This window comes from Struthio camelus, chromosome 4 (assembly GCF_040807025.1).
Source record: "Struthio camelus isolate bStrCam1 chromosome 4, bStrCam1.hap1, whole genome shotgun sequence".
Classification (NCBI taxonomy): Eukaryota; Metazoa; Chordata; class Aves; order Struthioniformes; family Struthionidae; genus Struthio; species Struthio camelus.
The window spans coordinates 29914584-29926664 of record NC_090945.1 but is presented as its reverse complement, the minus strand read 5'-3'; the positions used below and the strand labels follow the sequence as shown (position 1 = coordinate 29926664).

The window sequence follows — 12081 nt, the reverse complement described above, 5'->3', positions numbered from 1 at the left end:
GTACATTTATTTATCTTCACGTTAGATATTCCCTCCTCAAGTGTATCTGAGTGATCACGCCAATTCAGTGAAAAGAGTGAAATAAAGATAATATTGTAAAGAACTCTGCATGTCTGGAGTGAAAAAGCAGAGTAACTAGTGACCGACCACACAAAATAAGTTGACAGCACGAGTCCAAATCTTAAAGGACCGGTGTCTAATCCTGTGATTTAAATATATACACATGCAGAGTATTAACTGGCACCCAAGTTGGCAATTTCAGAAGAGAGGCCAAGAATTTAATCAACCATGGGAAATAAACTAACCTCCTGCTTAGAAATGACTTCTACAGAACATGATTAAAATACAGCGTGTTAATGATAGGTAGTAGTGTTGTATTAGTTGCATTTGTTCTACAACAGCAACAAAAGTAATAGCTTTTGTCTCCACAATTTTCAGACGGAGAAGAGCACTAGAAAGCGGGGCACCAGTCTGGGATTTGAGAAACCCCTTCCTCCTCTGTTTGTCGAAAACTTCTCGCATGACCTCAGGAAAGTCATTTTCCAGAAAGTTCAGGTTCCTACCCCAGCCAATGAAATGCCTAGTCAATCTATAAAAATTAAGCTCCTGAGTGCTTTTGAAATCCCACAACTTGCCATTCTCCATCAAATGTAGACGACAGTCCTTTTGCAGTTCACGAATATTAAGGGAGGTATGTAGGTAGATAACCAAGAGGAATTCTGGTGCCACCTTAATAGGAACAATATGAACCACTTACATGCAAGCATTCAGTACATGCAAGCACTTTTCAAGCCATGATTAAATCACTGTTAAGAAAGTATATTCTGTAAAAAGGGAACCAGATTCTTATTTCAAAACATAACAATGCATTTTATGGTAGTTACAACAGGTCAGCTCAGACTTCTTCCTAAATGGTTGCACAGGATAAATCTATGACACAGTAATAGATTTTCATCCTGTATGTTTTTCTTCCATACTAGTAATTCATCACGACTTTGACAGTCAGCTTGACTAACAATGGACTACTGTAGAATAGCTGCTTGTATGCCATAGGACTATTTGCTGGTGAGAAGAAGAGAAGTCATGCACAGAACAGTGAAAAAATGTTTTGCAAGCAGAACACGTTGCTGATGAAAATTGGTGAGGGGTAAGTTTCATTCTGCAACGTGAATTGTCTACTAAATATTTCCGGAAACAAATACAATGCTCTTGAAAACAAGTATGATGCTGCATGGTGTCAGGTAAAATCTTGAAAAAAACAGTTCAGCATTCTGCCCTGCTATCAACCAGAATGTTTTCCTTTAATTTAGATAGAATTGATTACAGAACATCAAAACAATTGAAAAATTAAGAAGGCACTCCCTCAGACGTTTCCTCTAGCCATTCAAGACCAAACAAGACTTACTCTCATCTTTTCACAGAATTTATCACCACATACTAATAGCAAGAGTGAAGTTTTTATAACAAAAATCACTGTCTTGTCATCACTGAGGTCAAAGGGCACATTGTTTGCTCTGTGACAGTAGGATTCAGCCCCAAAATTACTGGAAAAATGTACTATATGTATCCTGAAAATTGGAGTGCTTTCTTTAGAGATTTCTATCTAATTATTCATTTAAAACTAGCATTTAAAAAATTGTTCATGCAAATTATTCTTAAAGCACTGCAACAATATATTAATTTGGAAGACCTGTGCGTTTGAGGTTTCAGTTCAAACTGTTAATTATGAGAAGACCAATTCTAACTGTTAGCTTTCATTAACTCATACGTAATTTCCATTTAAGATACAGAAGTCCATAAATCACATGAGATTCTTTAATGATTTGAAATTATTTTAAAAGTATGGACTAGATATTTTCCTAATGTAATAAAACAGAAATAATAAAGAATTTACCCAGATAAAAACTAATGTTAAGTCTGAGAATAGTTCCAATGTTCATATCTGAGATGGACTACTTTTAAAATGCAGAGAAAGAATAAAGAGGAGAAACATAACAATAACAACACTGGATGCTTCTAAAATAAAATAGATTTCAGTTGATGTGCAACTGTATGATTATATTCCCACCATCAGCCCCTTCTGCAGATGTTTATTCTTTTCTCTCCTGTTTGGTTATTATGGTTCATTATGTTGAGGGACTAAACTGATTGAAATGTTCACTGAGATGACTGCTGCAGTAAAATGCGTAAAAGAAAAAAAAACATAATGCAGGCAGGGCAGGAGGAGAGGGAGCTTTTTATAACTCAGTAGCACTGATTGCTGCATCAGAAACAGTGCAAAAGAATGGGCGGGGGGAGGCTAAATACACGGTTTTTTAAGACAACAATAAATCATACGCCATATATAGGCCAAAAATGAAAGAGGCTCTGTGTTCAGATGTAAACTTCTGGCAAGACCTGGTTTGTTGTCAGGTTCCCAGACACAAAATAGACACTCTGTTCACTTAGCATGAAGCCCTGCAAGAAGCAGGGAGCTCCGGAGACTCTTGGCTCTTCTCGAGTCTCATTAGGTCTGCATATTAATGACTTGCAGCAATATAAAGGGGCCCTGTAGCAGACTCCTTTTCCCCTGGCGCCTGGGTTTCCCACCGTTAAGGGGACAGTGACTATAGCAGCAAGAAAATAGAGGCTGTTAACAGAGCAAGTGGGTGAGACAGCACTCAAGTAAAGATGGGATGGGAAAAGATGGGATCAGGAAAAGAAAAGAATGGAGGACTGGAGAAATTCAGGCATCATTTGGTACAATATTCTTGTAGCAAATCCCAGTACATGACAGAGCACAGAAGGAACAAGGGACAAGAAATCACTGTATTGAATCAAGACATACCAATACCAAACCTTTGTACCACACCTACTGTGGTAGGGAAGCACACAAAAGCGTTTCTGGCCAAAATGTAGTGCGAGAGTGATAAGGAGTTGTAATGCACAGACACTAGATAAACGTTCTTTTGAAAAGAAAACTGACAGTAGGAGAGCAAAGACAGCAAGCCACATACATAGGAACAATACTGGAAATTATACGCTTATATATGATCCAAATCATGATAACACCATGATTTTAAAGTAAAGCTTTTAAAGTATCTTTCCTTCGTTATAACTGAAAGAAACGTACTTAAGAATATCTTATGCTCATTAACATGGAGATCACTTATACTATATGTCCCCTTAATTTGAATTAAAAAACAATCCTCAGAAAAATACTAAGGTATTACACATTCAAAGCACCCAATGTGTCTCCACTGATCCCCAGCAAAAATCCTCATAGTCTGGCTGTCATTCAGCTGCTGGGTTCTTTTTTTCCCTTGGGAACTCCCCCCTTCACTTCACACTGCCATGCCAGCCAAAGTCTCCACTGAACAGAGTTGCCTAATGCTTTGAAATCCTGCAGATCTGCTATTGAAAAAAAAAAAAAAAACACACTGTAAAACGTACCAAGAACTTTGTTTTACTGCACAGGAAGTTTTGCACAGCCAATGATGCAGAATAACATACTAAAAATGCCAGAACCAAAAGAATGAAATAAACTCTGTTCCTTGCAAAGGGTTCAGAACCATCTCCTTGCCCAGGTTACCCTAGCAGTAAGCTGACTTAAAACCAACTCTCCACAGAATATGCTCACATTATTTTATGCCACTGTTGTATTATATTCCTCTAGGTGACTGCTCTTTCTTTTAAAGATCTACAACTTACATTCTCTTATCAGACTTACCAGAGGATTGACCTCGATTAGTGGCATCGTGATCACTGTCTCCTTGCTCACTGTCTCCATGACCACTGTCCTTAGAGCTTACTATGTCTGCTTCCTGGAATGCAGAACTAGACACAGAAACATCTTTACATTAGAATAAACATGAAAGAGGAACTCATAAAACATTCTTCTGCCATCCCATGGCCAAACACGGTGCTGCATTCACCCACTCCTGCATGCTGCACTGCTTCTGCCGAGCCAATTTGTCCGTCATAAACAAAACTTTTATTTTCAGACATTAGAAATCCAGCTGAAGCAGGCAGTAGCCATTATTACTCTGCCTCGATTTGATGTAATTGTTTTGAATAATTTGGTAGCATTTACTTAAGCTGGATAGCTAAACTTTCACTCAGAGAGGTCAATATTATCTGGCGGAGGCTACAGAAGGATTCCTAAGTATATTAAACCACATTTTAGACTAATACAAAATGAGATTTTGCTCTCTTGTCAGATGGCTTTGAAACAGGTTCAGAAAAGTCATAATTCCAATTTATTTAGTTGACAGTGTTTTATTTAATGTCTACATACATTCATTTTCCTGTTGCTTTACTACTATTTTACATCTGCAGTAAACACATTTTGGCATCCCATTCACACTTGCTAAAGCACACATTAGCAAAACAAGAGTAAGGAGCTCATACCTGTTTACCCGTCGGGGTCTATCAACTAGATAACTGAGCTCCGCACGCTGATGTTTTGTCTGGAAAAAAGAAAATTTGGAGAAACATTTGAATTCTTGGTATTTTTGTACCCAGCACCCGAAAATACACTAGAGCAGCTCACCAGATTCACTATAAATAGGAGTGTTTAGCAACAACTAGGCCTACACAATCTTTTTCTAGAACTTGAGGGAAAAAATCAAACTATCTACTTTATTCCCACATATGGGAAAGCATCAGGGATTTCTTCTGAGTTCTTTGGGAAGAGATTGTGACACTTTTTTCTCCCTCACAGTGCATGCTGTCAAACATCACAAGGACACCCACAAAAGTCAACAGACCTATTTCTGGAGTTGCATACTACTGACTCAGAAAAACTTGGTGTAATCTGGTGTTCAATCTGTTCTTAACTCCAATGTATAAAATGGAGGAGACAGTATAGTTATTGCACTCCAAGGAAAAAAATACGCTGCGATACCCTCTAGCCCTCAAAAAGGCAAGAGAAGACAGAGTTTTACATACAGTTTCAGGCAGGGTGAACATGACAAGCCACAGTATTAAAAGGTCTTACTGTAGAACTTAAACAGCTTTAGAAAATACCAGTGAAACTACCTCAGTCAGAGCAGACAGTATTCAGGTTTCAGTATTAGACGTAAAGAAAGAATGTTTTTTTTCCTTAGCACGTAAGCACAGAGGTACCGAGAGCATGTACCAGCTAGCACAGTAGAAAATGATTAACAGGGGAGTATTATGAGATAGCCTATGCTTTGGTAGAAATTCTCTACACACTAGATAACACAATACAGACAACATGTTTAACAAGAGGGGACATTAAGTCTCTGCATATAATTTCATGGAAATTCTTTCTTGATGTTTTTCTTTGCGAACTCCGCTTTGGGTTATAAAGAGCTGTTCAGACAGAGTACAGAAAAGTCAATTAATAAAATCTAATTCGCAAATTAATTAAAGTTCCTGCTAACTGTAGAGATTTTCACAGTCCCAGAGGGGGGTTCCCCCAAAGCCTTCTTTTCCCACGCAAAGATGTCAAGAAGAGAAAAAAAAACATAAGACTTAAATTTTCTGCTTCGGAAATGCCTGTGACCATTCTTCATGTCATGTCACGAGCAAAGCAACGCGCTACCCCGCCCCGCAAAGCACAAGCAATACCCTTTGCAGCAAACGGCTGAGGACGCTGCTGGGCTGGGCAAAGGGGGCCGCGCGGGGCCCGCCTCATTCAGATGCGCACGGCGTGAGCGCCGGGCTGCCACGGTTGGCGAGCCGCTGCCGCCCGCTCGCCCGCCGCCCGCCAGGAAAGGGGGCCGGCGGCTCCCAGACGCGGGCGCCCGAGCGGGGGCTGCACCCTGCGCGGCCCGCTGACCTCCGCCTGGGCAGGCGGTTAAAACCCGCGCAAAGAAACGGGAGGGCAGAAAAGCAGTTTGAAAATAAATAAGTAAGGGGGGCGGCGGGGGCGGGGGGGGACACACACGACAGAGGAAGGCAACTGAAGTGCGTTTCCCGCTGGCAGAGGAGGGGCGGCAGCTCGGAGAGCCGGACGCGGGCGGCGAAGCGGGGCTGGGGGAGAGCCCGCCGCGCAGCGGTGCTGCGCCGGGCGGGGCGGGGGGCGGCGGGCAACGGCCGCCTAACGGTCCCCAACGGCCGCCGCGCGTGGCGGCGGCGGCGGCGGGGGGGCGGGGCGCGGCGCGGACCTTACCTCGCTGGACAAAATGCTGCCGTTGGAGATGATGTCGGGCTGCTGGTCGGCGTAGCCGGTCACGATGGCCCCGCAGGGGTTGTGCTCGGTGTCGGTGCTGCGGGAGGGGCTGCAGGGCTTGAGGAACATCAGGTCGGTCTTGGCGGACTCGGGCGTGAGGCAGACCTGGTAGCAGTAGTTCTGGTTGTGGTGGTGGGAGCCGAAGCTGCCCGACTCCTCCACGGGCACTTGCGCCGGGTTGCTGGGCACGTTGGAGCTCTGCACCAGCATGATGTCCGACTTGCTGAGCTTCTTCTTGCGGGCCCGCGCCTGGCGGCTGCAGCAGGGGCAGCAGCAGCAGCAGCCCAGGCAGCAGTCGCTGGCCAGGCAGGTGTAGATGTTGAGCTTCTTCTCCTTCTGGCAGCGCACGGCCAGCACGATCATGGCCAGCAGGAAGATGAAGGACACGGAGCCCAGGGCGATGATGAGGATGAGGGTGAGGTCGAGCGAGGTGTCCCCCCCGGAGCGGCTGGGGCGATGCTCGCCGCCGCCGCCACCGCCGCCGCCCCCCGCGCCCGCCCCCGCGCCCAGGCCGCCGCCGCCGCCGCCGCCGGGCCGCTCGGCCGCGCCGTCCACCAGCACCACCTGGATGGCGGCGGTGGAGGAGAGCGGCGGCTGCCCGTGGTCGCGCACCTCGATGACCAGCTCGTAGGGGCGCTGCGGGTCGCGCTTGGCCGGCACCCGGCGCGCCGTGCGCAGCTCGCCGGTGCGCCAGTCCATGCGGAAGAGGCTGGCCTCGTTGCCGCGGGCGATGCTGTAGGTGAGGCGGGCGTTCTCGCCGTCGTCGGCGTCCACGGCCGCCACGCGGCTCACCAGGTAGCCCTGCTCGGCGCCGCGCGGCAGCACCTCCCGCGCCGGCGTGCCGTTGCGGCCGGGCAGCGGGCTGACGATGGCCGGCGCGTTGTCGTTCTGGTCCACCACGACGATGTTGACGGTGGCGTTGCCGGCCAGCGGCTGCGGCTCCTCGCCGGCGTCGCGGGCCTCCACCTGGAAGCTGAACTCCTTGAGCTGCTCGTAGTCGAAGGAGCGCAGGGCGTAGAGGAAGCCGTTCTCGGAGTTGATGGAGACGTAGGTGAAGACGGACATGCCCTGGATCTGGCTCTCCAGGATGGAGTAGGCGAGCTGGGCGTTGGCGCCCTGGTCCCGGTCGGTGGCGCTGACGGCGTAGATGTAGGCGCCGGGCACGTTGTTCTCGCTCACGTAGACCTGGTAGACGGGCTGGCTGAAGCGCGGCGCGTTGTCGTTCACGTCGCTCACCCGCACCTGGATGGACTTGCTGGTGCTGAGCGGCGGCTCGCCGCGGTCCCGCGCCACCACGGTGAGGGTGTAGGCGTCGCCGCCGGGCTGCTCGCGGTCGAGCGGCCCCTCGGTGACGATGGTGTAGTAGTTCTTGAAGGAGCTCTTGAGGCGGAAGGGCGCGTCGCCCTGCAGCAGCTCGCACTGCACCTGCCCGTTCTCCTCCGAGTCGCGGTCCGAGACGCTGAAGAGGGCCACCACGGTGCCCGGCGCCGCCGCCTCGCTCACCGCCTCCTTCACGGTGGAGAAGCTGATCTCGGGCGCGTTGTCGTTGGCGTCCAGCACCCGCACCAGCACCTTGCAGTGCGCCGGCACGGCGTTGGGCCCCAGGTCCTTGGCTTGCACGTACACCTGGTACACGCTGCTCTCCTCGTAGTCCAGCTCGCCGCTCACCTCCAGCCGCCCCGTGCGCGGCGCGATGCCGAAGAGCTCCCGGGCGCGGGCCGAGATGTGGCTGCTGAAGGAGTAGATGACCTCGCCGTTTTGGCCCTCGTCGGGGTCGGTGGCGTTGAGCTGCAGCACCAGGGTGCCGGGCGGCGAGTTCTCCGGCAGCGACACGGTGTAGACGGGCTGCTCGAAGGCGGGGACGTTGTCGTTGGAGTCCAGCACCCTGATGGTGAGCAGGGCGGTGCCGGTGCGCTGCTGGGGCTGCCCGCCGTCCACCGCGGTCAGCACGTAGCGGTGCACCGCCTGCTGCTCCCGGTCCAGCGGCTTGTCGAGCACCAGCTCGGCGAAGCGGTTGCCGTCGCCCTGCGTCTGCACGTCCAGGGAGAAGTAGCTGTTGGGGGTGATCTCGTAGGTGCGCAGCGAGTTGGTGCCCACGTCGGGGTCGAAGGCGCTCTCCAGGGGGAAGCGGGTGCCCGGCGTGGCGCTCTCCGAGATCTCCACCGTGAGGTCGGGCTCCGGGAAGGAGGGCGGGTTGTCGTTGATGTCCAGCACCTCGATCTCCACCCGGAACAGCTCCAGGGGGTTCTCCAGGAAGACCTCCAGGTGCAGCAGGCAGGAGGGGCTCTGCTTGCAGATCTGCTCCCGGTCGATCTTCTCGTTCACGTAGAGCACCCCGGTCTCCAGGTTGAGATCCAGGTAAGGGCTGCGGGAGTTGGGCACCGTCTGGAAGCGGCGAGCCGAAAGTTTTGTAATGTCCAAGCCCAGGTCCTCGGCGATATTCCCCACGAACGTGCCATGCTCCTGCTCTTCCTGCACGGTGTAATGGAGCTGGCAAAGGGCCCCCTCCACCATCCAGAGCAAGGCAAAGAGGAATAGCACAATCATCTCCAAATGGGGAAAGAGATTCCCCCCTCCCCAACGCCACCTCTTCCTCCTCTTCCAAAAGCCGCCACCACCACCACCACCACCTCCTCCTCCTCCGAAAATACACAGTACAGTGTGTGCGTGTGTGTATGTGTGTGTGCGCGCGCCTGCGAGCGTGCGGATAGAGGGGGATCGGGGGAGGGGGAAGGAGAAGGGGTTTTGATTGGAGGGGGGTGCTAGATATTATTTCTTCTGATTCATGTCAGGATTTTTTTCTCCCCCATCTCCCTCCTTTTTGTTACGAGTATTATTGTTTCACACGCTGACCAAATGAAGAAGACAGGCGTCCCCACTTCATCTGTGATCTTCGAAATAAACGGCCAACTAATAATAGCTATTAGCTGGATGTATCTATAGATACACAGTAGCCCGCTTTTATTTATTCCGAGAGTCTTGGCACTGCACCGCGGCAGCAGCAGTGGCGGCGGAGGCAGCAGCGGCAGCAAATCCCAAGGAGGAAATTTTTATGTTTCGAGATTGTCCTCGGTTTGTCTTCCTGGTGGGAGCTGGAGGGGTAGATGCTGCTGGAAAAGCCGGTGGACATGCCCTCTTCAGATGCGAGAAAAAGGCAGAAAACCGCAAAATTTAAAAAAAAAATTATAACCCGCAAAAATATTTCATATCAAAAAAGACAGAGAACAGCTCTGCTACCCGAAACTTTCATTCCCTGATTTCTCTGGGATTTCCTCCTTTCATTTAAAAGATTTTGGATTTTGTCTCTTCTATTAATATTGTCTTTCATTTTCTTCTTTTATTGCTATTATTACGTTCATCATCATCACTCTGCTTTTTGTGGATGTGCTGATCAGTTTTATGTGTTTTCCTCCCTCGCTGCTTTTGCGTCTAACCCCTCTCTCTCTCTCTCGCTCGCTGTCTGTCTCTGCTCGCTGCTGCTGCTGCCGCCGCTCTCCTCCCGTCCCGGCTCCGGCTGCAGCCCCGGCTCCTCTGATCTCTGCCGGCAGTTTCTGAGCGCGGAGCGCTCGGCTTTTCTGTTTTTGCGCAGCGCTCTGCCCCTGCCAACCAATGAGCTGGCAGCAACGCCCCCAGGGGCGGCACCCGATTGGCCACGGCGCACGTCAAGCAGGCTGCATCACAGAGGAGTGAGCGGCGGGCGGGCGGCTAGCGGCTGGCACCGGGGCCGGGCTGGCGCGCGGCGGCACCACTACCGCTACCACCAGCACCACCAAGAGAGCCGTGCCGTGCCGTGCCGTGCCGTGCAACTGCCGCGGTGCTGCTGGGGGTGTCTGCCCGCCTCCTTCTCTGCCTCGGACGGGGATTACTCCCCCGCCGCCGCAGCTGGGGAGGGAGAGCACCTCTCGTCATCAGCGCGCACGCGGGTAATGATAAACAATCATCTCCTTGGAGAGGGAGTTTCCACCACTACTAACTTTCCTATCCGATACTTGGCACCATAGCGTAACGGACGTTTTTAGAAAAAGCATAAACAAAAGGAAACTTCAGGGTTTTTTTTCCTCTCTTGGGCTGCCTTAGCAAATTAGTTTCTTTGGCTGTGGAGAAAGTGCAGCTTTCCACTAAGCGCCTGTACGTTGTTTCCAGCTGCAGCCAATTCAAAGTATTAAAAGTCTGTGCCAAATTTTCCCCTGATTTACACTCTGAATTTCCACTAGCGTAACAGGTATAAGCCGAAAGGAATAGTGGTCGTATACGCTGTCACTGACTCCTTAGGGCGGCAGAAGGGGGAAGCGCATCGCTGGGAGGGGGGTTAGATAGGAGGCATCAGTAGAAGCACACAGCCATAGATTTGTTTATTTTCAAGTGAAATGCTCTGATACAAAATATCATTGCTTGCTGTATCAGTGTTTTCCACGCTGTCAACGTAGGTAACATTGATAAACGTTCAGCAGCTGTTTTACTACTCTGAGGGTTTAGAGCAGACATTCCTATCAGTCACTGAGACACTGTTTTGCAACTTCTAAACTCGCACACTTCAGTAAGACGCGTTGGAAAGCCTCATGCCTCATACAGCAATAGGACGTTTTCATTCCTCCTTTCCCCTAGACAGTGAAAAGGCAGCTCTGTGCTAAGTAAAGTGAATGCTTCTAAAGTGGCTTCTAACAGCGTCTATAGCACGTCGGGTGCTCGACACGTTTTTAATCAACGCCTTTGAGCGTGCACCCACGCTGGCACTGAAGTTAGGAGGCTTAGAAACGAGGGGTAGATTTTGAGAAAGTTGTTTGTTCACAGATCTAACTCATAGTCATAATAGTATACCATACTATGCTCTGGACTTTTTACAACTGAAGATCTGTGTTTATTACTTTCCAAAACGAGGAGAAAAAAAGAGCAAATACAATGAAATATTCATAACTTTTGCTTTTGTACAAAACGCTATTTTGTTTTTTCTTAAGAACATCACATAGTAGGTAGAAGCAGGTTCTGCTCTAAAGATCAGTGATTGGTGACCCCACCTTTGATCATTCGCTGAACAGCGGCTCCCTTTGGTACATCGCAACAAAATGTATGCCCAGATGCATTTTCTGCTCTAGAAACACAGGACTTGCCATTTCTAAACTCGTTCGTGAACCAAAACCATCTCTGTATTTATGCACGTCCGCATCCGCCTGGCCGCTCCGCCGCTCGCTGCAGCCCGCTCTTGTCCTCTCCCCCCCGCCCGCTGCTTCCCGGGGCACGGGTCCCATCTTTGAGCAGCTAAAACGCCGGGTTGCCAGCCAAAATGGCTAATCCCGCTCCAGCTGCGGTAAATTTGCGAGCGGGCACAGCCAAGCTAAAGCCGCTGCAGCTAAAACGATTTCGGCGTCACGTCTGCGGCCGGGGATGGAGCGGTAGTTTATAAAAGGACCTGTGGATCAATGGAAAGGGGATTACGGCGTATCGGAATATTAATGCCGGCTCGATGCGCCAGCTCCCCCTCCGCCCTCCCGCTCGCTTCCTCTCAGGCGGGGGCTCCGCGCAGGGCTGCCGCGGGGCTGGCGGGGGGGGGGGGCTGCGCGCCCCCGCGGAGGCGGCAGCGGGCGGCGCCGCGCCCGCCCCGTCCCGCCCCGGCGGCGGCGGCCGCAGCGGCGGCCGCACTCGCGGGCGGCGGGCGCCCCCCGGCGGCGGCAGCGGCGCACTGCGCCCGCCCGCCCGGGCGGCGGCGGCACGGCGCGGCCCCCCGCCCGCCCCGCCGGCGGCACCGCGCCGCCCCGGGCTGCCTCAGAGGCGCCGTCCCGCCTGTCCCGCGATCCCGGCCCCTCTCCCGGGGGCAGCACCTCCCTTCCCCCCCCCCCCCCCCGCCGTCCGAGGCGCGCTGCGCTGCATTCATCGCGGGTGAGGCATTGCACGGATTTGTCTCGCCC

General features: G+C 51.0%; 1 protein-coding gene across 4 annotated transcripts in view; it reads right to left on the bottom strand.

Annotated features, from left to right (window-relative positions):
- Positions 1-8831, bottom strand: part of PCDH10 (protocadherin 10) — a 36201-nt gene extending 27370 nt beyond the window's left edge. For 3 of the 4 annotated variants that reach the window (XM_068942071.1, XM_068942070.1, XM_068942072.1), the window contains exons 1-3: positions 6119-8831; positions 4390-4448; positions 3710-3816 (exon numbers count right to left, since the gene is read on the bottom strand). In XM_068942071.1, the coding sequence (XP_068798172.1) occupies positions 3710-3816; positions 4390-4448; positions 6119-8725 (2773 nt within the window). In that variant the 5' untranslated portion in view covers positions 8726-8831. The remainder of the gene's footprint in view (positions 1-3709; positions 3817-4389; positions 4449-6118) is intronic. The other variant, XM_068942074.1, reaches the window with a different exon arrangement.
- Between the last annotated feature and the right edge of the window lie 3250 nt (positions 8832-12081).